General features: G+C 37.0%; 1 protein-coding gene across 4 annotated transcripts in view; it reads left to right on the top strand.

Annotated features, from left to right (window-relative positions):
* ANKRD44 (ankyrin repeat domain 44) overlaps positions 1–23,197 on the top strand; it is a 117,477-nt gene extending 94,280 nt beyond the window's left edge. Inside the window, exons 18-25 of one of the 4 annotated variants that reach the window (XM_019635721.1) lie at positions 2,398–2,485; positions 10,567–10,650; positions 11,893–12,038; positions 12,523–12,605; positions 15,090–15,172; positions 16,229–16,320; positions 17,122–17,157; positions 18,930–23,197. In XM_019635721.1, the coding sequence (XP_019491266.1) occupies positions 2,398–2,485; positions 10,567–10,650; positions 11,893–12,038; positions 12,523–12,605; positions 15,090–15,172; positions 16,229–16,320; positions 17,122–17,157; positions 18,930–19,177 (860 nt within the window). In that variant the 3' untranslated portion in view covers positions 19,178–23,197. Of the gene's footprint in view, positions 1–2,397; positions 2,486–10,566; positions 10,651–11,892; positions 12,039–12,522; positions 12,606–15,089; positions 15,173–16,228; positions 16,321–17,121; positions 18,199–18,929 lie in introns of those variants that run through there. The other 3 variants (XM_019635724.1, XM_019635722.1, XM_019635720.1) reach the window with 3 other exon arrangements.
* The last annotated feature ends 2,345 nt before the right edge of the window (positions 23,198–25,542 follow it).

Here is a 25,542-nt window from a genome sequence, read left to right as displayed (position 1 = left end):
TATATATATATATATATATATATATATATATATATATATCCACTTATAGTTGACATACATGTATTTTTTAATTTGAATAAATTATACCATGTTACTTTGCAAAAAGGGTGTCATAATTTAGTACTCCACCAAACATGTGTACTCGTAAAACTTAACTATTTTCCCAAGCCTTTGCCAGCCCATATCATCTTTTATATTTTTGTAAATTTGAAGGGCTAAAAAAAGGTTATCTCATTATTTTAGTTTGTGTTTCTCTGGTTTTTTTGTTTGTTTGTTTACATTTCCTCTTCTGGGAATTACCTTTTCCATCTGTTTCTTTTTTCTTTTTTTTTTTTCTATTGAGCTGTTTATCCTTTCTCACACATTTTTTGGAGCACCTTGTCTTAGAGATATGAAACCTCTGTGTTATGTGTGTTGCAAATGTTTTCTTTCAGTCTACCATTTGTCTTTGTTCCTTGTTTATGACATTTTTTTCATGCACAAATTTTGAGCTTTTATGTAGTTGAATCTGTCATATTTTATTTTATGGGGCCTAGGTTTCCAGTCTTGCTTAAGGCCTCCCTCCCCTAAGTTTATATGAATATTTTCCCATGTATTTTCTACTCTGCTTCTCTAAATTTACTTTTCCGTTTTCAATTCTTATATTAAAGTTTTCACTCAGAAATTATGATTACTAGGTCCAGAAAGACTTTGGGGGTGCTCTAATTTAAGACCTTTCATTTTGTTTTTATTACAGTCCCCTTTTATCATTGGCTCTGACCTCAGTACTCTTACTGAGCAAATTTTCTACTTGCTCAACTTGGTTTTGTTCCCTCTCTGCCATTGGAGAATTGTGACTTTTTTTTTTTTAACCTACTAACGGATGAGAGCTCCCTAAACCCTATCTAAGTCAAGCTGTGAGATCTCTCTGGCACTGGCAAACTGACAGAAAGGAGAAGATGAAGTGAAAGTGTTGATTAGAATGGCAGGTGGCAAACCCACCAGACCCATCCTCACTTATGGAGTGGCGTGAGGGTGGAGAGAATGGCATGTCTCTCTATTCTTAGGCCTCTCAGGTGCAATCAGGGAAAGAGGAGCAGTTCTCTCCTAAGCAATGCCAGGTCCAAGTTTCAAGCTTCCATCTTCCCAGAAGCCCCTTCACTTTGAAATACTGAAACTCATTCAAGGATCTCCAGTCCCACCCACACAGACCCTTAGATTGAGATTCATATAGTCTCCAAAGAATGGTATGTGTATATCAATCCTTGGGAGAATTGATATTAATAGAGGAAGGTGAAGTGTCTGGGACTGTTTGAGTGAGGGTTGGATATAGTTGGAAAGCTATATAGTAAAACTTGTATAAAGTTAGAGGATTTTTATATTCATTACTTCATAGGTTTCTTAATACTCCTAAAAGCAGTTTCACTTTTTTTTATAGGTGAAAGAAAGGTTTGGTTTGTGTTTTAACACTTAAAAATTGTCCAATCTACATTATTCTAAGGTAGATCATAAGAGAACTCTAATTTAGCACTGAATTCAGCCAGGAAGAGGTTCTAGGACAACGATCTATAATATATTCTAAAGCCAAATAGCTTTGCCTTCTTGCCGTAACAATTATCCATCACTTCACAAACCATGTCCAGGTCATTTACCAAGTAAAGATCCCATAAAGCTCCCATCATCCTGTGACATCAGTAGGGCAGGTATTCCTAGTTCTATTTTTTATACATAGGACATGGAGGCTTACAAATCCCAAGTGATTTGCCTTAGATCACATAACAGGTAAGCTAACAGAGCTGGGGCCTTACTTAACTTAAATTCAGTTGATTTGGAAACTGCTGTTCATTTTGTTGAAAATGATTCCTCACATTCATTCATCTACTTTTAAAAAAAATCTACTTATTGGGCACATATATGCCAGGAACTGTTGGTGCTATCTATATCGTATTTTACAGTCAAAGTCCTTTTGCTTGCATTATCTCAGATACTATTTTCTATCAATCACATCTTTCTCCTTCACTAGGGTGCATAATTATAAGCTAACCTATTCATATGGGTGAAAGAGAAATTTTTTACTGTAAATGTGGGCAAACCGAGGCATACTTAATGTTAGGCACCTATCAAGAGCTGAGAGTAACATAGAATCTATTCTGCTTGCAAATGAGGTCACTTCTCTGTCTCTTTCCCTCCACCAAACCATATGGCCTTTGTTGTTTGATTTATTCATTATGTCTTGGAACATCTGTGAGCATTGTTAATAACATTTTGGCATTTTGTGGATTTATTACATGGAGAATGAATATTCATCCAATTCAGGAAAATTCATTAGCCAGAATTCAGTGCTTAATGAAGAAAATTGATTGTGTTGAACAAAATTTCTTTCTTGGAAATTTCCTAAATTATTTTGATTTCTTGCAGGTAATGAAAACTGTATAGAGGTACTTTTGGAGCAAAAATGTTTTCGCAAATTTATCGGTAATCCCTTTACTCCACTGCACTGTGCAATGTAAGTAGAAATGCTGAAAGTTAATAGTGTTGCATTAAATCTTTTATTGCATATAGGGAAATTGCTTTTTAGAGAAGAAAAAAGCTTTTACATTACAGATATTCCTTTTTCTGCTAAAAGCAAATAGGTCTGATAGCGAAGCGTGGTCCATAATGTTAATGATTTTCCAGGAGCTTTTTGTGGAGGGCCACAGTTCCACAGAGGCTCACATATCACCTTAGGGAAACTACATCAATGGGGTGGACTGGGAGACACATTACACACCACGTGATGAGCTCTTCAGATGTACTTCACATTTGTCTGCCAAATTCTAAAAATAAGTTGGAGCTAGGAACAATATGCCTATGAATGATTCAAAAAGACATTTTCTACTAGGAAGATTTTTCATATATTGTAATTCTCCATTCTTCATATGTTATAAGTTTTGGGGATTTTTTGTAAATGTAATTTTTGCTGTATTATAGCATGAACCATTGTTCAGACTCCAGACCAGCTGGCACTGGTGTTCAGCTGAGAACCATGGTCAGTCTGGGGGCCTAAGACTTGGAAGTGCCATCCTTTGCCTGGTCTCTGAGCTTCACGTGAAGCTGGGTCATTTGATTGGAAAGACATGAAAGGCATAAAATGGATCACTAAAGAGCAGGAGTGATTGTAAATCTGAAGGAACCACATTTTTTGTGGGGGTTTTTTTCACTCTCGTATCCCCAAAACACCTACGATGATGCTTTGTATAAATGGTATGCAATAAACTCCTTCCTGGATGTAGGGGTTAAAGAGTATGTGCCATTAGAACTGTTAAATGATTAAAGAAGACAACTTAGGAGATACAAGCAAGCTTTATTTAACACTTCGAGAAGCAGGCAGTCTCTCCTCTCAAGAATTCAGAGAACTGCAAAGTGGGGTAGAAGACAGAAAACTTTTACAGGATAAAGAATAGAGAACAACAAGAAAGGGAAGGAATAAGAATATCTGAATGGCTGGGGTTACATATCTGAGCTTATTTGAGTGATCATAGGAATGAGGCAACCACCCGTGTGACTTGGCGATCATGGATTGGTTACCAAGATGATCGGACTTCTGGGCAGGTGCAACATTTACAAGAACATGAAACTGAAAAGCTTTGTTTTGCTGCTGTGGTTTCCCAAGATCAGTGGTGATGGCCTACCAAGAAAATGCTAATATGCGATCAATTTGACAATTCACCACCATCCTTTTCATCAATCTTTAGCCAAGCAAGAGTTTTGGTGAAAGATGGTGTTGCAAGTTATTCTCAGTTACCATTTCCTCTTTGGGTCTCGGTATATATTTCACAGGAGATGATGTCAGGTTCATCATTCCAGTTGGAAGACCATTTGTTGGCTGGCTAATGGTTATGTACACACATCTACAACCTTGAGAGAACACACAACAGACCAGGGAGATTATTATTTTTATTATTAATGGTAAAAGTGTTCCTAAGATTTGCAGGGTGCTTCTGAGCCAGGGTCCCCATGAACCAAACCAGCTAGAGTCACACAAGTCAAGAAATGATCCTAAAGAGGAGAGATTTTTTTCAAACCAGTTGTTCTGTTTATGTGTTTCATGTAACATCTTCAGTCCCCCAGAAGTGTTTGTCCAGTGAGCTTGTTCCAGAGAAATGGAGGCATTAGAAATCAGGGAGCAGTTTGTGACAGGCAGAACTATAGGACCACCAGCATCACAGCAAATCAAATAGTCAATTGGAGGCTGGATTATCCCCCTTTGCAATCACTTGAGATGTGTGAACAATGGCACTCTTTCTCCATGGTAGGACAAGGCAAAAGGCAGACAAGAGAATCATAAAGACCTTCATGGTGTAAAAATTAGGAAAAGAATGGTCAGAGAGGAAAGGAGGAACAGAAAGAAATGGTCCCAATCTGACGTTTTGGGAGGAAGCAGTCTACCTCGATGTCAGCTACTTCCTAGCAATTTGATTCTGAGGTTGGCCACATTTTCAGAGGACCAGATGTCAGGGGGAGGTTTCTTCAGTTGTGAAATATGCACCCAAGATTTGACACCTTGTAATTTGGCAGTGGTTGAGAACACTTGGTAGAGTCCTTTCCAGGAATCTTATTTTTGCAAAAAACCAATAACTGTCTAATATCTACAAAATACTTAAAAATGTCCATGGTTAACGATCTGCTGAGAGTTCATTATAATGGAATTGACAGGGAAATTTGATTAGTTCTGTGACATACAACATTTTAAGATGATAACTGGAATTATGACTGATAACATTATACCAGGACATATCAGATTTTTAGGAATTTAATATAATTTCTGGAAAACACATTAATAACCTATACCCATAAAAATAAAACCTCAGAAAATTAAACATCACATTTTATTTGACAATGCTTCTTCTATAATTTAGTATATCAAATAAGCCTGATTCATTTGACATTTCTCTTTTTATACAGAGGGAACAAATCTTTTGAGATGTTCCAGGGACCCTTTATAAAATCCCAGTTAGTTGACTTCATTTAGAATTTGATTTTTGGGAAGTTTGTCAAAAATATCTGAAGATTATAAAACACTTGATCAAACAGGATCATAGTTCACTGTGAAACAACACTTATTTATCCATTTAACTAAAGTGACAAAGACTTCGAAGGCAAATGTAGAAAGTTATGTAATTGTAAAAAAATAAAAAACAAAAGACAAAAATAACAAAAACAAAAACTGGAGCTCTTTTAATATTGAGAAGACTAGGTTTTCTTAAGTAACCAAAGACCTGATAAACAGAGTAAAGCGTAGGAAATTATTTTTGTAAGACACAAAATCTTTGCTTTCCAGGCAGCTTACATAAAAGGCAGACTACTTTAAAAAGGTTTCTTTACAATTTCCTATCAAGAGCACACCAATCACCTAAGGAAACTTTGTTTTAGCAGAGAAAAAAACAAATTCTGATTTTACACTAGTGTACTTTTGATATTAAAATTAGAAAAAAAAACTTAAATAAATTTATTCCAATCTTAGCCTGGCCACACATAAAATTCCTTCCCCAAGATTCTTTCTACAACTTTTTCCATTTCCATTCAGATTTTGCCCTGTTTTTTTCTCTCTCCTTCTCATTCTGGAATAAGCAGTCCTTTTACTTTAGAACAAAATTGCTTTCTCTTTTCTCTTACTAAAATATACATACATATACATATACATCTCCTTTGTACCTTTCCTTATCCAAGAAAACCACATTTAACTGTCATACACAGGTGTTTTCTTTCATTCTTACTATTTTCAAGTAGTTTTAATTGATGAGAATTTTTAACCCTTAGAATCCTTAATTCCTAGTGAAAAATAAGAAGTAGGCAATTGTGGACTGTCTGGTACACTAGCATTCTGTGGATTGGCAAACTTATAAATACATTTCATAATTGCTAAAAGCATATTCTTCCTCATAATAAATATTTCCATGTGGCACAAAGCATGTTTATTAATAGACTTAAATATCTTTAGTTCCTCTATAAAAGGAAGCCAAAAGTGATAAACCTATGTTTAGTAATTAATGTTTCAGTATTTTATATTATTTGAAAATGATCTGTATATTCAATGAATACCCATCACTTGACTTATCTCAGTGTAACTTTAAGGTTTCAGGTTACCAAAAAGATTTTGGAAACTATTGTTACGCAGACATACCATAAAGCATTACATTGAAATGTTCATTTATAAACTTTTATCTTACATCTATTTAATTTACTTGTTCTTAACAGTTAAGTTTAGATTACTTATGAAAATTTTTGAGACGTTAAACATCTAACCATCTTATCTTTCTTGCTGACAAATTCTGTAACAGAAACATGAGCTTATTTGATTTTTAATAAACCTAGGTAGAATAAAAGTTGTTTCCACATTATGTATTTAGTACTAATAAGTCTGAAGACATGCCTGTTTTAATTACACTAAAACAAATTTAAACTAGCTTTTATTTACCAAACATTATTCAAGGTCATGTGAACTTTAAAAACACTTGGGTTAATTTCTATATTTCTGAGAGTATACTTGATTTATACAAGTGCTTAATTTTCTTAAAGCCAATTAAATGGAGCTCTTTACAAAATAATTTAGGCATTAGCATCCAGAGGTAGAAAAAAAATCACATATCTATAACATGCATATATAGACATACATAAATATATAAACAGACATAAACAGAGATCTTATAGATTTCGTTTCAAATTTTAGCCATGAAACAGGTATGATAATGCAAAACTCATTAGTTTATAAAAGAACAATTGGATCCAAATTGTGTTTCAGGCAGATGGAATAAGTTAAGGTCACCTGCTCAGATCGTTACACTTTTTACTAATATTGATGAAGACTTTTAAGATTTTTCTGTCTTCTCTTTTCAAATAGCCTTTCTCCCCCCCCCCCCCCCCGCTTCCTTTTAATAAGAATTACCTCCCTGAAATTTGTATTTCAAAGAGATAGCACTTTGTTCCTTAGAGAAAACTCAGTAGAAAACATTTACATATCAAAGACATGGAAAAAACAATGGAAATCCCCCCCCCAATGACTTTTGTTTTTTAAATGCAGGATTTTTTGTTTTAAAGGAATTTTATTGGGGAACAGTGTGTTTTTCCAAAATCCATCAGCTCCAAGACTAGTAGTTGTCTTCAATCTAGTTGTGGAGGAAGCAGCTCCATGGCCCATGTGGTAATGAACCGGCAGCCTTGGTGTTATAAGCCTATGCTCTAACCACCTGAGCTAACCAACCACCCTAAATCCAGAATTTTTACAAGTACAAGCCTTTTGAGATAAATAAGGGAGGTTTCGGGGTAGGTAAGTTTTTATGTTCTCATAGAGACTTAATTTGTAAAACAAGTACAGTTGTTTTAATTCCTTAAAGAACTGTGTTACAACCTGAATGATGTAATATCAAGGGTCTGGCCCACTCATCCAACTACATTATCTTCAACTTGCTTTATATTATGGAAGTCTTCAACTAAGATAGAAATAAAAAAATTTCTATGTTCTAGATTTCGAGCTGTCTGACTTTGGAATTTCCCCCAACCCCACTGTGGGTACATAGTCTTAGGGGAGAAGTCCCGAAAAAAGTTCCAATCAGGGACCGGCCAAGTGGCGCGTTGGTTAAAAGCTGGCTTGGGATGCCAGTTCTGAGCAGCAGGGCCCTGGTTCAGATCCCACAGGGGGACCAGTGACACTGCCCTCTGCAGCTAAGATGATGAACAGCTCGACCTGGAGCTAGGCTGCCATGTGAGTTGCCTGCAATGGCGTAGGCTGCACCCCTGCTGCAGTGGGTTGCCATGGACTACTGTGTGTGGCTGGCAGCCAACGTGAGGGGCTGGCAGCCGGTGTTAGCTGCCAAGAGCCGCCATGAGCAGCCGTCCAGAGGCCAGTGACCAAACTGCTTCACCTGGAAGAGTGCAATGATAATACCAACATGGGCCAGTTAAGCAACGTCTTCCACAACTAGACTGAAGAATAAAAGGACAGCAACTTGTCTGTTCCCCTTCCCCCAATTCTCCAGCGCTGTTCCCCTCCCCCAATTCCCCAATAAAATCTTTGGGGGGGGGGGAGTTCCAATCAGACTCCAGATATCAAGTTCCAATTTGGCCAACTTTTGACCATAGAGCCACTTATTAAAAAATCCTTTCAAATATCTTGTCAAGTTTCAGCCAGGACAAGCAGTAAATATTCCTGGCAGTATTGAACAACCCCATGGATGCCAGAAGTGTCCCCAAAAAGGGTGCAAAAGACACTACCCTCCCAAGATCCAGAGCCACTCCCAAAGATAACCAAAAGAAAGAAGGATCAGAACAAACAAGAAGGCAAAAGCTGATGTACAGTATGGTGATTAGAGATAGTAATACTGTATTGTATATTTGAAAGTTGCTAACAGAGTAAATCTTAAAAATTCTCATCACAAGAAAAAAAATTTGTAACTGTGTGGTAGATGTTACCTAGACTTGTGTGGGGATCATTTCACAATATATACAAATTTCAAATCATGTACACCTGAAACTAATATAATATTGTATGTCAATTTTATCTCAATAAGAAAAAATAACTGTTAAATTCTTTTTTAATGACTACTCCAAAACTAAATTCACAAGAGTCTGAATTTAGAAAGGAAGGGACAATCTGAAATTTTACCTTCCTCTCTTGATGGGAAGTAGAGAGATCAAGAAGAACTGACTCTCGTAAGAATTCTCACCTTTTGTCAACTGCCATCTTTCCTATCTGTAAATACTGGAATGAGTCATGTTTAAAGTATAGTTCCAGTATCTACCAGAATTTGACAAAGTTTTTCCATTAATTTAATTTTCGTTTCCTCCTAGCTGTTTAAGGACATAACTGGTAGCAGCTTACTGGTGAATCCCTCAGAGTCTTGTCAGCCCTGAGAGGGGCCCATATAGGGTTCCTCCTTTTAAGGTAGATATGGAGGTGTTCTACTTGGTTTGGAAGATTTGCACAAAACCTTCAAGGACCATCATTTGTCCAGTGTTAACTGCAAATGAGACAGTGATTCTGGGCCAGTGTCTTGATGATGGACCCCCTAGGAGGGTGCAACAGCGGAGGCCCAGGCATCATTTTAGGTTTCTGGACTTGGAGCTGTGGCTTTGAGAAGACTTTTGTTTATGGTCTTATAATCACTTCAGAGTGGAAAGGCAATTCAGATAGAGGATTCGTAGACTGTGAGTACTCAGGTAAAGGAAAATAGAGAGTGGGTAGTAGGAGTCGTTTGTCTTATAGTCTTTTGTTTTAGGTACAGCTTGTATCTTTAATTTTTTATTAGCCTTTTGCGGCGAATCTTTCAATGAAACTATCTTGGAATTGTGAAACCCTTTGGAGCCTTCTGCATACCAATAAAATAGATATTTGGTAATTTGGGAACCCTTGCTTTAAAGTATACTTCTTAAATTAACCATCTGATCGAATTGCAACATTCCCCGTAATGACCATTGTAATTCTAGGTTGTCTTAGTAAGATTTTGCCATTTTTATAGCTATCTACAGCTTCCAGGACCACAATTCTTAGACATAAAATAAGTAGGTTTCATGGAGGGTGGAATGCTCAATTCTTTGAAACTTGACAATACCATTTCTAAGCCAATGCTCAAGCTAAGCATTGAGTCTCTTGGAGCCAAACTAAGACTTAAGAGGAATGTGGTGGTGGGTTGGGGCTTTTGTGATGTTTTATAGTCTACCTCATGTCATGGACATTTTCTTGAGGTGAGCTGGTGACCTGGTGTCAATCTAACCTGTTCCATGACCAACTTATCCTAGCACAGGAGTCTTAGATTTAGGTGGCAAGCGTTCTTACAGTTTTTAAGTGCTCAACCAATAGCCACCAGTTTTTCAACTTTGTCTTCCAAGATTTCCATCAACGATAAATCTATTATTCCTTTCACAAGATTTCTTTATAGTGGCAGATACCCTACAGCTTTTAATGATCTGACTGTGTCCACTTAGATTTTGATGTGCTGTTGGTCAAAACAGTTCAAATTTTTTGTCTTAATTTATTTCTAGAAGTCTCTGTTAGTCCATTAGTGGCTGCCACCAACCATGGAGTTCCAATGGAACTGTCTCAGACCTTTCTGGGAACTTTAATAAATCTCTTTCCTTAAAAAAATTTTGGATAAAATTTGTTTGGATCTGAGAGCTGCGTACAAAGGAGTAGAGTTCAAATCCAAGAGTGACTTACCATGGCCCTTGGTGAATTCAGAGAGTTCAGTGGGAAACTTGCCTGTGCCTCATCCCTCAGACCTTTAGCAGTCAGCTTCAGATGCTATCCTTGTGGCCAAAACTGTTAAAATGATTAAAGAAGACAATTAAGTGATATAAACAAAATTTAACACTTCTTGAATCAGACTATTCCCCAAAATCTTGAGCGTGGTGACTGCCTGCTTCAGGTAGTATTAAATAAAGTTTGTTTGTCTTGTCTACATTGTCTTCTTTCCACATTTCAACAGAACATAGATCACAGATATTTGCATAAGATTTTTTAAATGCATCAGTTTGTTAAATGTAGAGTGCATAGGGAGAAGGAGTAGGAGGGGATCTATAATTTTTTTAATTTAAAATCCATTTTCATTTTAGAATAAATGATCATGAGAATTGTGCATCATTGCTACTTGGGGCCATAGATTCCAGTATTGTCAATTGTAGAGATGACAAAGGCAGGTAAGTGATCCTAAGATGACATGCCTCTTTTTATGATGAATCTTAGTCTCTGTTTTGTGGATGCAGAGTAGCCAAACATCTTTTTTTTTTCATTGAAAAAGTAATATATAAGCATGGTTTTTAAAAATTAAATATTATAAAGGGTATATAATTAAAAGAAATGTTCCTCTTAGTCCAGAAACCCCAGCATCTTCCACTGAGGAAGCCATTTTAAACTGTTCTTTCTGAATTTGTACGTTCTCCCAAATATTTTCTATACATGGCTATAAACATATATAAAAATATATATATGCTTATATTCCTTTTATGCAAATAGAAGCATTCTATAGCAATGCTCATCTTTTAGTATGTCTTGGAGATCTTTCCATACTAGAATATAAAGATTACCATATTCTTTTTTAAAGCTTCATATTATTCATTTGGACAGATATATTATAATTTAATCACCCTGCCCTCTGTTGAAGGACATTTAGGTTGTTTCCAATATTTTGCTATTTCAAAGAGTGGTGCAGTGAACAGTCTAGTATATGTATCTGTTCATATGACCAAGTATATCGAGGAGATCAAGTCCTAGAAGTAGAATTACTTGGTTAGAAGGTTAGTAGTTTTAATTTTGACAAATAATGCCAAATTTTCCTCCCAAAGAAATCAACTATCCACATTAGACGATGTGGGCTCTTAAAAAAATTAAATAGCCAATTGCCTGCAAATTTAAGGCTTAATTTTGAAAGGATCTTTATCAAAGATGAGAGAGAAGTCACTGGAACTCAGGATTAAAAGGGTCAGTAAAGATGATAATTTCAGGTGTACAGCACATTGGTCATGCATCTACACAGTCTAATATTGAATGTGAACTATAATTAAATATATATGTAGTCACAGGATGTGGAGCACAGCATAAGGCAGATAGTCAATGGTATTATAACAGCTATATAAGATGTCAGAGGGGTAGTAGCTTGGGGGAGGGAACTATCACTTTGTATGGGGTGTAAATGTCTATTACGCTGCTTTGTACACCTGAAACTGATAAAAAAAAACCGGGAAAAAAAAAGATGCTAATTTCATTATCAGAGCCACCACTTTTCCCCCTACATAGGTGATACTCCAGTGCCTGATCATTATCTCTATAAACTGAGAAGTTTAAAACCCCTACGACAACACCATGCACATGTTTCTCAGGCATTTACAAAGAGTGTGTTAAGTTTAAAAGAAGCTAAAATCGGGCTTGTTTTAAATTGTTAGGACACCGCTTCATGCAGCAGCATTTGCGGATCACGTGGAGTGCTTGCAGCTTCTTCTGAGACACAATGCTCAAGTGAACGCAGCCGATAATTCGGGGAAAACAGCACTGATGATGGCTGCTGAGAACGGGCAGGCAGGCGCTGTGGGTATGTGCTTAATGAGCGGACTGCACATTCATGCTTATCCAAAGCCAAAGTAACACAAAATCGAGAAATCACGTATCCTTTTGGCATATACATGTAAAAAAGACAAACATTCTATTTAAGCCATCAGACTCTACTTGCTAATTATCTACAGTCCTCTGTTACTTGATTGTAGATGGACCTTATCAAAGTGCGCCAACCTTTTTGCAGTGAAATCTCTTGACATTTAGAAACCAAATGTAACAACAGAATCATTTTACCTGAAAATAACGAAACTGTAAAGACAATGAAAATTAATGCCTATAGACCTTGGATTTGGATAGAACAAATATGGCAGTAAATTGCTCTTTTCTTCATTAAATATAAAATGTTATTTATGTGAGCTGTGCTAATTTAAATATGTTATTATTTTTGTAGTAACTTCTTCAAAATGCATGTAATCGGCATGTAGTCTGAGTAACTAACTCTCTTTTGGCTCTTTCTATAGATATTTTGGTGAACAGTGCCCAGGCTGATCTGACTGTAAAGGATAAGGACTTGAACACACCCTTACATTTGGCTTGTAGTAAAGTATGTAAATGAATCTGAAACAATGTTATTTAGTGTTATAATAATTATAACACTTAAGTTCTATCTATCTCAGAAGTGTGTATCATGGCTCTTAATTCAGATGTACATTTCCCCAGGATGTTGTCAACTCTAAGCAGAATCACAGGGGGAGGCAAAGGGCAGACCCACACAGGGGTTGATGGGGATATGCTTTTCATGGCATCTGCCACTTGCATTCATGCTGCAGCCTGATGGATGCTGCCACAGTATCTGTCTCCATGGTTGTGGTACCTCATTTTGGTTTTAAACACAAGTTAGGGCTGGCCGAGTGGCGCATTGGTTACGAGTTGGCTTGGGATGCCAGCTCTGAGCAGCAGGGCCCTGGTTCGGATCCCACATGAGGGCCAGTGATGCTGCGCCCTCTATAGCTCAGATGGTGAACAACAGCTCGACCTGGAGCTGGGCTGCCATGAGTCGCCGGCGACGGCGTAGGCTGCAGTGGGGCTGGCCGGCAGTGGGCGTGAGCTTTCGTGAGCCACCAGGAGCCGCCGTGAGCAGCCATCCAATGGCTGGCAAGTGACTGCCTCACCCGGGAATAGAGCAATGATAATACCAACATGAGCCAGTGAAGCAACGTCCTCCACAATAGACTGAAGGACAAAAGGACAGCAACTTGTCTGTTCCCCTTCCCTGATTCCTCAATGCTGTTCCCCTCCCCAAGTTCCCCAATAAAATCTTTAAAAACAAAACAAAACAAAACAAAAAAAACACAAGTTAGGACCTTAGATGTATGGCTTTTAAAATGGAAGCAGTTCTACTTATTTTCATTTTGTTTTATTTGAAGGCATTGTAATAACATAGAAAAAAATACTCTCCTGTGAGGCAAATAAACATGTTCATGTGCATTTCTATCCTCTCTTTTATTCTGGTGTATAGTTCAATGAAAGACTGCATTTAGTTTTTTGGATTTTTTTTTTAATACCATTGTGTTCACATGTAATTCAAGGTCCCGCCTTCCATAAAAGATAAATGATACGTATAAATGTATGATTTTACAAAAGTGGGATCACACTACTTTATAACCTGCTTTTGTTACTGAATCATATATTTTGAATATCTTTCTTTTAGACATATTATAGTGTTTTAGAAGATGTGTGATATTCTACTTCGAAATATGCCATCCTTTGTTCAGCCCATTGCTGTTGTTAGACCTTTGCTTCTTTCCAGATATAAGCTACTATAAATAATAGTAATTGTGGAGAAGTCTTTTTTTAGGAATCTTTACTCATTCCTTTAAAATAAATTCCTAAATGTGAATTACTGAGTCTTAGGCTATAAACATTTTAAAGAAGAAATTACCCTGTAATAAAGTCACAGCCATTTACATTCCATCAGCAGTGCACGGAATGGAACCTCCAAGGACATTTCTAAAATTGTATTTAAGAGTCTCCCTTATAAGGCATTATAGTATGATGCCACTTGACACCAGTGATGGTGGTTTATTTCAATACAGTTATAGTAGTATTAAAGGTGTCCTCTACACCAAGTGGTACCAGAAGTCTACGGTCTTCCTTTCATTGATTACATTTTCTCACTTCATGTTCTGGGAAGCCTGTGAAAAGCCCAAAAAGTGCTCAGTTTCATAAGGTTCACTTCAAGGTGTAGTTTTCATGAATATAAGTGCAGTGCTATTCAAGCTTTACCATGCCATTGAGTCACCTGAAGATTTTGTTAAAATGCAGATTCTGATCTGGTAGCTCTGGATTTGGGCCTGAGATGCAACATTCCTAACTCCCAGTGACTGTTGCTGCTGTGCTCTGCAGGCCACTCTTTGAGTAGCAAGGGCATAGGAAGCCATGACCCCTTAACAGGGCTTAGGCCTGAAATCGTGCAAGGGTCTCTGGCTTATCAATTGATTTTTTTTTTTAAATTTTCAACTATCTGTTGTTATAGAATGCAGAGATAATTTCCCCTGGTTGAGGAAGAAATAAATGAGCTTTCTTGAAAAAGAGTCCTTCACAATATAGGGCAGTAAATGATGACTGATACAGAGAATAGGTGTTATGGGAATTCCAAGGGTAGAGGGATGGATCACTGAAGTGATCATTGAAGACTTGAGGAAGGAGATGGGACTTCACTTAACGTTTAAAAAGTAATGTTGAAGGATACTCCTAATTTTACTCTCTGTTTACCAGCTGACCTAGCTGAACTAGTATCTGTTTCAGCTCTCTGGACATTAATTCTAAAAGTTATCCTAGAAATATTAATGTTTCAGATCAGATTTATATGAACCAAGTTCTAATAGACCTTATTCAGAATCTTGGAGACTGTAGAGCCCTTTAACTATTTGCTTTTTAGAAGAAAAAAGAATTACTCAGACAATAGACTTATGAAATGTGTTTAGATAGAGGACATTCATTTTAAATTTAAGGCATAATGAAGTGATTTTTCTGGAAATTTTCAGTGTCTCTGTCCTGTTCTTAATCATTTTTTTTTCTTTATCAGGGTCATGAAAAATGTGCCTTGTTAATACTTGACAAGATACACGATGAGAGCCTTATTAATGCAAAAAATAATGCACTGCAGACGTAAGTGTGACTACTAAAGTTTGACTCAGATGCAGATTCATAGTCATTTAATAAAAACAAATATTAAGAGCTTGCTCTGTGCCAGGCTAGAGCTGGGGAACACAGTGCTGAAAGACACAAATCTAGTTTCTCCTTCATGTTTAGTCTCATATCTACAAATACTGACCAAGCTAGACATTTTTAGTTAGAATCTGTATTTTGATATGCCTTCATAGACATTTGTGAGATCTGTGTTTTTCTTCGCCGTTTTTTCTATGATAATATTATAAATGTAGTGGATGGTTAGAAAAATCTTATGAGCCAACATATTTGGGGAAACTATTTGTATAAATGTGTTAGCATTATGTATTCTTACTAAAAAAATGAGTTTTATAAATCAGGCTCCCAGAATATATTTGAAGAGTTTCTAAGCTATTTGTCTTAATTATATTTTAATGTAATTCACTGTCATTCTCAGTGTGAAAGCTGCTTTATTTTCTAGTTTAGGAAATTAGGCATTTGTTTTAAGGGCAATGGAATATTAGAATTTTTTTCATGAGGGTTCTTAAGTAATGTATAGCACAATATACTGGGTTTGACATTATCCTTTAAGATATTTTAAATTCAGTAAAATATAATTTAGTGCATTTAGTAATAACAAGGAGGTTTGAGATTATATATCTGGGTGATATTAACTAGTCACATTGATTTAATGTAGAAAACAATGATTCAAATTACTGGAGTAGGTATCAAGGGGTAAAGAACTTTCTAGAAAACACACCAGACCTTGAGTTCTTCCTCTGGCTTCCTACATACTGTCATTGAGATTGTTCGAGATGTAGAGTATTTGTAGTATCTACAGAGAAGAATTCTGGGACAACAGGGAATAACAGTTGGATCATTCTTAGCACCTGGAAAAGATCTGGTCAACAAATCCCTTTTTTTATTTAAGCCAAAATATTCAGATACTATTTATAGATTCTTAAATACTTTCTTCTTTTATCAACACAGGCTACCCAAATGACACATTCTCACACACATATGTATCACAGTTGATACTCAGTGTTCTTTTTTCAGACCCCTCCACGTTGCTGCGCGCAATGGCTTGAAGGTAGTAGTTGAAGAGCTGCTGGCCAAAGGGGCCTGTGTCCTCGCTGTAGATGAAAATGGTAAGTGGAAAAAGTAAACAATTCCTGCAGGTACCTTTCTTATGTTGTGAAGCCAGAGGAAATGAGATGTATAGGAGCTAGTTAAAAAGGCAGAAGGAATTCTCTCTCCCCCTTGGAAGTTCCCTGTGTGTGAGAAACCAACCAAGGATAATTTGTCCTGTCTGTCTTCGTAAAACACAGTCTACCTGTAGCCCACCAGTATCTTCCATTGTGCATGTAATGTCAGCAGCTTGTCTCCAACTCCTCAGCGTGGTGGTTAAAATATTTTACACACACTAAGAAGCTTTCAATGTGGCATTCGCAATTCTGGTTGCATACGCTGAAGAGTTAGGGATTGCACATCGTTAGTGCATGCTCGAGGGCTCAAATAAAAACCAGGTCTTTGTATTTCAGTTCATTCTGAGATCAAATCTTTTTTCTTTCTTTTTTTTTTTTTAAAGAACAGATCAGAACTCATATTCCCAGTATGGATATTTGGGGAATATGAATAAAACTTTTAAAAATTAATGTCTAGGTTTGAAACTTTTCCTGATTTATATAATATTCCTTTTCTAAATGAACTAACTCTTAACAGAAGCCTTCTACTCTGCTTCCTAAGAAATTTTGAAAGCTAATGAACAACACTAGAATTGTATTAAGCTGCCATTTTAAGCACAATGCCTATTTACCTTGGGGAGCAAAAGAGGAACTTCTGGATATTTATGCATTAAGTAATTTTTTAAACGTGGCATTACTTGTGACATTTGATTAAAGTGTTATAATAAAATGTATTAACGTAACTCAATTAACTGCTTATTACAGGTATTGGAATTAGCAGCTCATGCCTATTTCTCAGAAGTAAGCAGCCATATGACATCATTAGCTAACTCCTATTAGTTTTGGTTTTGCAGCCCCATTTATCCTAGCATGTACCCTGCTCTATCCGCAACCTGATTCATGTAGGGGGTGCAGAAATTTCTCTATTACTCCATCTCCTTGGTTTTCCCTCCTCACCTTCCCTCACCCTCTTATCACCATTCTATACCTTAGGGTTGGTGTGTAGAGGCCCATAGTTTTTCTCCAAAATGACCAAAGAGATCAGAATAAGTTAGTTTTGCTTCTCTGGTATAAGTCTGAAACAACTGAGGCTCGTCCAGCCAATTGTGACCTGGGGCCTGACGCAGAACTTAGCGACCTCCCAAAGGCCTGGGAACATCTGGGGCAATTTTGTACAACACCACAATCATAGTTCCTTTACTCATCTCAGACCTTTGTGGAACAGAATGTTAACATACTGTCCATTCTTGTTTGTTTTTATACCAGAGAAGGAATAATCTGTTAAGGCGGGTGAAGGGGAAGCAGAAGTGGGCTCAAGTGCTTATAAACGAAACAACAAAAAGTTAAGTTTTATTGAGTCAGTTCCTCTGAATGAGTGAGCAGTTGTAGGAACCTTGGCCAGCAGAGAAGACAGGCTGACCCTTTCAGAGCAGTACAATCAAGGTGGAATAAGGTAGTAATTACATCAAAGAATGTAATTATCTCCCCACAGCACCTGTTTCATGTGTCGAGATAGTTTTCCCTTCAGGACTGGACCCATCAAGTCTAAATGGGAGAGAATGACACGACTCTATGTCAACCACAGCAATTTTCCCACATCTGTTATGTTTAGGATTGAGGACTTTGGTTAGCAGTGTTGCTATTTTTAACAATTCTGCTAAGTTCCTTTTAAATGATAGTACATTTTTAATTACAAACAACCAGTGCCTTCCTATGTCTGATCTACTCAAATAATTCCATTTTTCTAGAACCAGTTAATTGGTGTATACTTATATAAAGTATATACAGAGGGTGACAAAAACGTGTATACACATTTTAAGAAAGGAAAAAACTGTATTAAAATTATGCTGATGGTAACCACTTTGAGTACTTCTTGTAATTGCAGAAGTCAAACGTGACTTGTATTCATCTTTTGTTACTGGTATATATTGAGTATTACAATGTTAATATAGTTTTTTCCTTTCTTAAAATGTGTATACACCATTTGGCACCCTCTGTATATAAAGTGACAAAGCTGCGTGACTCACTTTTACAGACATCTGATTTTTATTATCTTTTCTACTCTGACACCCGATTACCTATGATGGAAAGTCATTGTTCTCAGAATGAGAGTGCTCTGGCCCTAGCCTGAGGCGCATGGTGTGCGTGTGTGTGTGTGTGTGTGTGTGTGTGTGTGTGTGCGTGTGTGTGCTTTCCAGTGGAAGCACCTTCCCAATTGTCCTGTTGCTGTGTTTTTGTGGAATTGTGTCCCACTCCCACTCCCTCATGTTTCTGTTCACTAAATGAAGACTGGAATTCTGCCTAACTTCCAATAATATGTAGTGCTTGTTGTTGTCATGTAAACTGAAAAAATACTTTAAAAAAAAACCCTTCATAAAATGTCTCCCCGCTCCAGTCCCCTCTAGCCTCACCCCTAGCATGACTTGTGGGAAGTAACCCCTCCTTTTGCCTGGCATGATTGCTAACTCGACATACATCTCCGAGTGTGAGGTCATGCGAGATGTACTGTGGAATGCTCACACCGCCTCTGGATTTCCCGGACTAACCACTGCCTTGTCTGCATTTACGCCCAGGTCATACCCCGGCCCTGGCTTGCGCTCCTAACAAAGACGTGGCTGACTGCCTGGCCCTCATTTTGGCTACCATGATGCCTTTTTCTCCTTCCAGTACAATGACGGCTGTCAACTTCATTTGTTTTAAAAAAGACAATTTGAGCAGAACGACCCTCTCCAATCTGGGTAGCATGGTTAGCCTCTGCAGTAACAACGTAGGCTCGGAGGATGGGTACAATGAAAATGATTCTGATTCAGAAACGTTTTGACTTTGGACTGTAGAAGCGTTTCCTTGATCAACCATGTTGGAGAAAAGGGAATGAAGCTTGAATTCCAGGTTTATGTTGTGTTCGAGTATTATTATGAGCCTGAGCTTCCAGAAGCCAGTAGAGAAGGAATTAATCAAACCGAGGGAGGGCCAGCTAGGTTGTAGGGCAAAGCACTCACACACACAGATGGGCCCCAATTTTTATTTGTTTCATGTTTTCTTAGATCTAAGATACTTCTGTGAAAGTCTACCTCTCATTTTAAGTAAAGAATAAAAAATGCACTTAATTTTTTTCTTTGGGCATAATACACCAAGAGGGAACTACTCCCTATAAAGTTTTTTTTTCTCTCTCTCATGTACTCACTTGGCAGTGAGTTCTCAGAAGTATATCAATGTGACATTTATGTCCCGAGGAGGGAAGGGAAGGGGTGGATAGGAAATGCCTCAAACCTCTTCTCACTTTGATGTTTACTTCCTCACTAGAAGCCAAAGGTAAAAAGTGTTCATCTTCAGTAATAATGCCTGTAATAATGTTTTTAAGGGAGTCCAATTATTCATACACTCTCTATACATACTTAAATATCCAGAACTTCTTTCCAAGGATATTTATTAAAGTTGCCAGATGAAGGGAAAAATTCACTGAAAACAGAATTTGCTTTTTTTTTATTTAACACAAATAAGCCTGTGACTTATTTTCACTCAACTGATTGAATCTGAATCTATCTAATAACATTTCAGGTGAAAATTATATTGCACCAAAACTTTGAGACATATGCAAGTTTAATATGAAACTACCCTTTATTGATTCGTCCTTAAATCAAAATACTGAATTTTAAAAGACATCAGGACCATCAGCATTGTTCATCAATAGTAAATGTTCAAAGAGCTTCTCAGTCAAGGTCATGCCAAGTGAGTGAAAGTGTGACTGCAAAAGGGAACAAAGAAAGTGAATAGAGGAGGTAGAAATGGGTGATGTGGAAATTAAAGCCAATTGATGGTTGCTTGATGATGAAATCAACATAGTACTGTGTCTGCTCCCTCTGCCAAAGCTTCTAGGTCAAATGGACCCCGTTCTGCACCTGGAATAGCTGTACAAAAAGAAGAATGAGACTGTTTAAAAATTATGCACATACATACGTGCACATATATGTGTGTGTGTATATATATATGTGTGTGTATGTGTCTATAGTTCGTCAGCCAGCTATACATGAGGACCAAATGCTTCAGTCTAAAATGGAAGATTTAAATTGTTTTCCTTCAAAATGAAAGTGAGAACTGAAGTAACTTTTCTACGGAGTTAAAAATGTAATCTTTTTGTGTAACAGTCTTTGTTGTATTTTATATTTCTTATGACAGAGATTTCTAGTTGATGGGTTTAACATTTGTAACTGATGATGTGTTGACCACGGCTTATTTTTTTGCCAAACTAAAGAAAACGTTCATATACTTTTGATGTAAATGTGTTTATATTTATTTGAAATGATACAAATGCCGAGGAAACATCCTTTGTTTGTTCTTTTAATTGCTACATGTCTTACTTGGAATAACAAAAAAGCAGAAAAATACTTAGGGGCCTCCATGGGCTAGCCAGCAGTTCTGGGGCCAAGCCCAGCATTTCCACCGCTAAGGTTTCCAGCCGACCCTCAGGATCTCCCAATTGATTGGAAAGGAGTACAACATCCATCGCCCAGCCCCAGTCAGTAGCCAACTTAGAGCTTAGAAGACACTGGAGTCCTTATGTTCTTCGGCCAGATGAAAATGGAAGCACGTAGTGGATCATATGCACAAAGGTGACCAAAAGAAAGGTACAGAAAATATCCTAAATACACTGAAATCTCACATGGTTCCAGTAACCTAACGGGAAACCATATCAGTGTGTGGGCACATGTACCTAGAGGAGAAATAAAATCACCAGCTCAAATGCTGTCTTCCACTTGAGGAAGAGACAGGAGAGAAACATGTTTCATTAGGGCAGTATTCTCCGACCATTTTATAATCGGTTCTATTTCCACCCTGGAAATTTCTTTCATAGTGTATGTGAGATATTTTTAAAACAGTGTTCTATCATATCTGGATTAAATACAGATACTGTATTGTATTTTTCATCTAACTGTAAAAGACTTTAATCTTGCTCTTTTAATATCCTGGATTTAATTAAAAACTCATGTTGTGCTCTTCACAAATGAGAACTTGTTCAGAAGACTTCCAGAATTAGAATTAATTTCCTTGAAAACTCTCAACACCGCCAACATTGCATTTTTAATTCTTGGTGTTGTGTTCCCCTCCTTCCTCCGTCCTTTTTGTTTGATTAGAGAAGATGAATTTTTAAAAGTAGATAAACTGCCAATGAGAAATAATTACCTTATCTTTACCAAAACACTGAAAATAAGGGAGATCCAATGCTGAAGAAGCACTACATGCTGCAGTGTCTTTTTCTAGAAATGAATGGAAATCTGGCTCAGTGGGTGTTTAAAGCAGGAAATGAAATGCCTGCTTTAATAGCGAAGCAGTGTTACCCTTTTTCCTGTCGAGTAGCACAGAGAACAAGGAGCGACGCTGCAGCAACGTGGTGATGGCCGTGCGACATTATCTCCATGGAGCTGAGTTTTGACTTTTCTTCCTTTCTTACCGATAGAAAGAAGGAGGACAAAGGAACAAAATGAAATCATGCTATCTATGAACGCTTCATCGAACCAATCTCTTCTTTTACTCCCTCCCCACAAGACCAATTATTTTCCTTTAAGAAACGACTTTAAAAACTATGAGTTCTCTGTTTTTCAAGTACATCTCTTAGAAATAAAATTAGATTTGCAACAAAGCTTTCTAAGGAAAAAAAACCACAAAACATTATGCTTTTTATGGAGTCTTAGTTGTTTAGTGCTTTTACCTGAATGTGTTAATTTTAGACTGTATTTTAACCACAACCACAGGGATCGTGTTTCATTGCACTTAACCTGTTCAACAGTGTCTGCCTATCCTTGGTAAATACTATCTCCAAATTGCCTAAAATCTGCTATGATTCTACAGTAAATAGCTCAGGGGATTTCTATTTATCACTACTAAAAGGGCACCATAGTATGTTTTGGTACTTTAGGCAGTAAACAGCTGCTTGGTTTAGTATTTTATTATTAAATTAGAACAAGAACATCAAATGGATTTGCTGCACTAGTTATTCTTTGTACTGTTTGAGCAACTTGGTTTGCTTATCTGTTGCGTTGGTTGAAGAACTCATCCCTGTTTTGTCTTGTAATATGAAGTTAGAGTGCCTTTTTATATTTGTATAGTCTGAAAATGTTCTGTGAAATGTTTTGTATTTTTTTCATTGGAGTGTTATCAGAGCAATATAATACCAGTGAGTTTTCATTTCAACCTTTCTTCGAATGTATAAAGTGTCTTTTTTTCCTGTTTTTCCCTTTCACCTGCTTGAAAATGCCGAAGTTTTCTATAGGAGTTATATTTGATTTTGCAGTGCTAAAATGCTTTCTTCTTACAAAACTGTAAACCATAGGTCAGTGTCATAGGGGAGAAGCATTTAAGATAGTGACAATCTGAGTGTGTGTACAAAATGTAATTCTATGCGTTTCTTATGCAGTGATCTAAAAATTCAATGCAAATATCTCTTGTTTGGTAGTTTGTCTATATATTTTATGCTTTAGCATGTGCAATATATCTTTGCAAAGCACGATGATACCAATCTGGTGCCAGTGTTATATTTTGCATAACATATTTGTAACAGCATAAAATATTGTTTGATGATTTCAGTGGGATTTTGCCTGTAATGTTTTCTTATGTAAATTGGAGTTGAATGACGCTGGTAAATGTCATGACTGTAAAAATGAGGAAAATGACTTTCAGTTTAAGTGAATGACTTTGAACCAATCTGAATCTTCTCAAGCACAGTTTAATACTTTTTCAACTACTGAATGCTAAAAATGTAATGAAGTACTTAACTGTAATATACTATGGAAATGCATTCAGATGGTTATTTTTACAAATAAAAACGGTACAAATATTGTTGCAATTTGTGTTGTCTTTAATTTTTCCAATATATGCTAATTTTACCAATTATTCTGCTAATTTAAATCTTTATCCCCACCTCACGAAAGCCAAATTAACCTTAAATCTTGAAAATAAATAATAAGATAAAAGTGCATCTCCAGATTTGCTATTTCTGTTTGTATCATCACAATTAGAGGAAATAATTTCAAACATGTATGTTTGTGTTAATTATATTTATTTATGCCTCCAACTTTTTCCATAAAGGATTTGAGCTGGCTTGCAAAAAAGACATGATAAACTAGAAGTAGAAAAATTAAGATAGGGAAAAAGAATACAAACAAATATAGAAACCATGAAATTTAACACAGTGGCTATGATTGAACTTGTGTTTGCTCTAACCTTGAGTTCAAGGTAAGAGGGGGAAATGTGGCTAATAGTATAGATTGCATATATCAGAAAGGAGGAAGCCTACTAGGTCCTCAAAATTGTGAAATCAACCATGCTTATCTTTGTTGCTGCTACCACTATCCTTCAACTGCTTCACAGCAACAAAGGCCTTACCTCTCTGCACTGTTTTTAAAGGTATCTATAAAATTTTCCCTCCATCTCACCATTCAAAATGTCTCCCCTTGAGCAGTAAGTTCAGAGACAGTCCCTAGAAGCACTAAGGAGCAAATTCCTAATGTAAAATTTCCAGCTGATGAGAAAGAGATTTTGGGGTGGGGCCTTCCTGAGTTCCTCAAATCACAGCATCACAGAATGTTAGCCATTCTTACAGTCTACCCCAATCTCATCATCATCTTTTTCATAAAGAAACTGAATCCCAGAGAAGTTATATAATTTTCTCAAATTTGTGTAATTAATTATTTAAATATACAACTTGTACCTATAAATGTTTTCTATGCCATCTTGCCAAACAATAATGTTTCATGTTTTTTGTTTTTTTGGTTTACTAGCGGTGTTCAGAGAGGTTTTGCATTCTCCTCCCTCCTTATTTATTCAAATATGCAAATATGAGTGCTTTTCATTCTTGAAGATTGTAAAGCATGAGTCATACCACAGGTACTTTGTGTAGTTTACAGCAGACTGGGATGAATATATTAGTAAACTAATGCTGTGTAACAAGTTACCTCAAAACTTAGTGACTTAAGACAACAAATGTTAAAAAAACAAAAAACAAAAAACAACAATAACAAATGCTTATTATCTCACATTTTCTGTGAGTCAGGAGTCCAGGCATGCTTTAGTTAGGTCTTCTGCCACAGGGGCCCCACAGGCTATAGTTATGGTGTTGACTAGGGAAAGATTCATTTTGAAGCTCGCTTATATGGTTGTTGGCAGGATTCTTCATTGGTTGTTGGACTGAGGGTTTCAGTTCCTCAGTGGCTGTTGGCTGCTCTCAGTTCCTTGCCAAATGGGCCTTTCCATAGGGCAGGTCACAACATGGCAGCTTGCCTCGTGAGAGCGAGCAAACTGAGAAAAGCCGGAGAAAGAGCAAGACAGAAGTCACAGCTTTTTAACTGAATCTCGAAGGGACATTCTGTCATTTCTTCCACAGTCTATTCATTAGAATACAGTTACTAGACCCAACCCATACATAAGGAAAGGAGGCAGGAATCGCTGGGAGCCATTTCAGAAGCTATTTACCACACTGGGTCTTTCACAGGGTCCTTCCACAGTATGTCATCATACTAAGATAACTTCTTCCCAGTCACTGCTAAGGAAATAGTTTACTTGACTTCCCAGCTTCCCCCTTTCATGAAAAACATGAGATCCCCTAATTTCACCTGTGTTCTCATAAGCAAGCAGAAAGGGGATAATGGGCTTCGCTGCAATAATTGTAGTGTTGAACATTGATGTGGCACTTTGTCTTCAAACCGCTTGTCAAAGGATCCTTCTCTCTAATTCCACTCTGTAGGGATAGAATCCAGTACATCTATCCCTCACGTAACACACTTAAATTAATGTGTTCCAGAATTAGTGTGCAAGGCACAAAGGCATTAAGCTAAAAGGCTTTTAACATAACATAAGCATATTGCCGGCAAAAGTGCTGTATGAATTGTCTCTTTAGCCAATTTCATACTGAAGGTACATATGCTGGAAAATATAAAGCAGCAAAGATAATGGCTGTGCCATTCATTAATTTTCAAGCATTCCAGGGGATGATTGGAAATGTGTGGGCATTTGTGGCTGGCACAAGGACGGGGCAGGGGGGCTTGCTACGAGTATTTACTGCACTAGCATTTGTGTGCTGCCCAGCCCAGTGTACAACTATGGCACTGTCAGTACCAACACTCCCCCGCCTCACTGCTCATCTACTTCCTCTCCTCGTGTTTCCGAATCATTTCTTTCATCAAATTATTATTT

Source organism: Hipposideros armiger, unplaced genomic scaffold, assembly GCF_001890085.2.
Source record: "Hipposideros armiger isolate ML-2016 unplaced genomic scaffold, ASM189008v1 scaffold_23, whole genome shotgun sequence".
Taxonomy (NCBI): Eukaryota; Metazoa; Chordata; class Mammalia; order Chiroptera; family Hipposideridae; genus Hipposideros; species Hipposideros armiger.
This window is presented reverse-complemented; position numbering and strand designations above follow the sequence as displayed.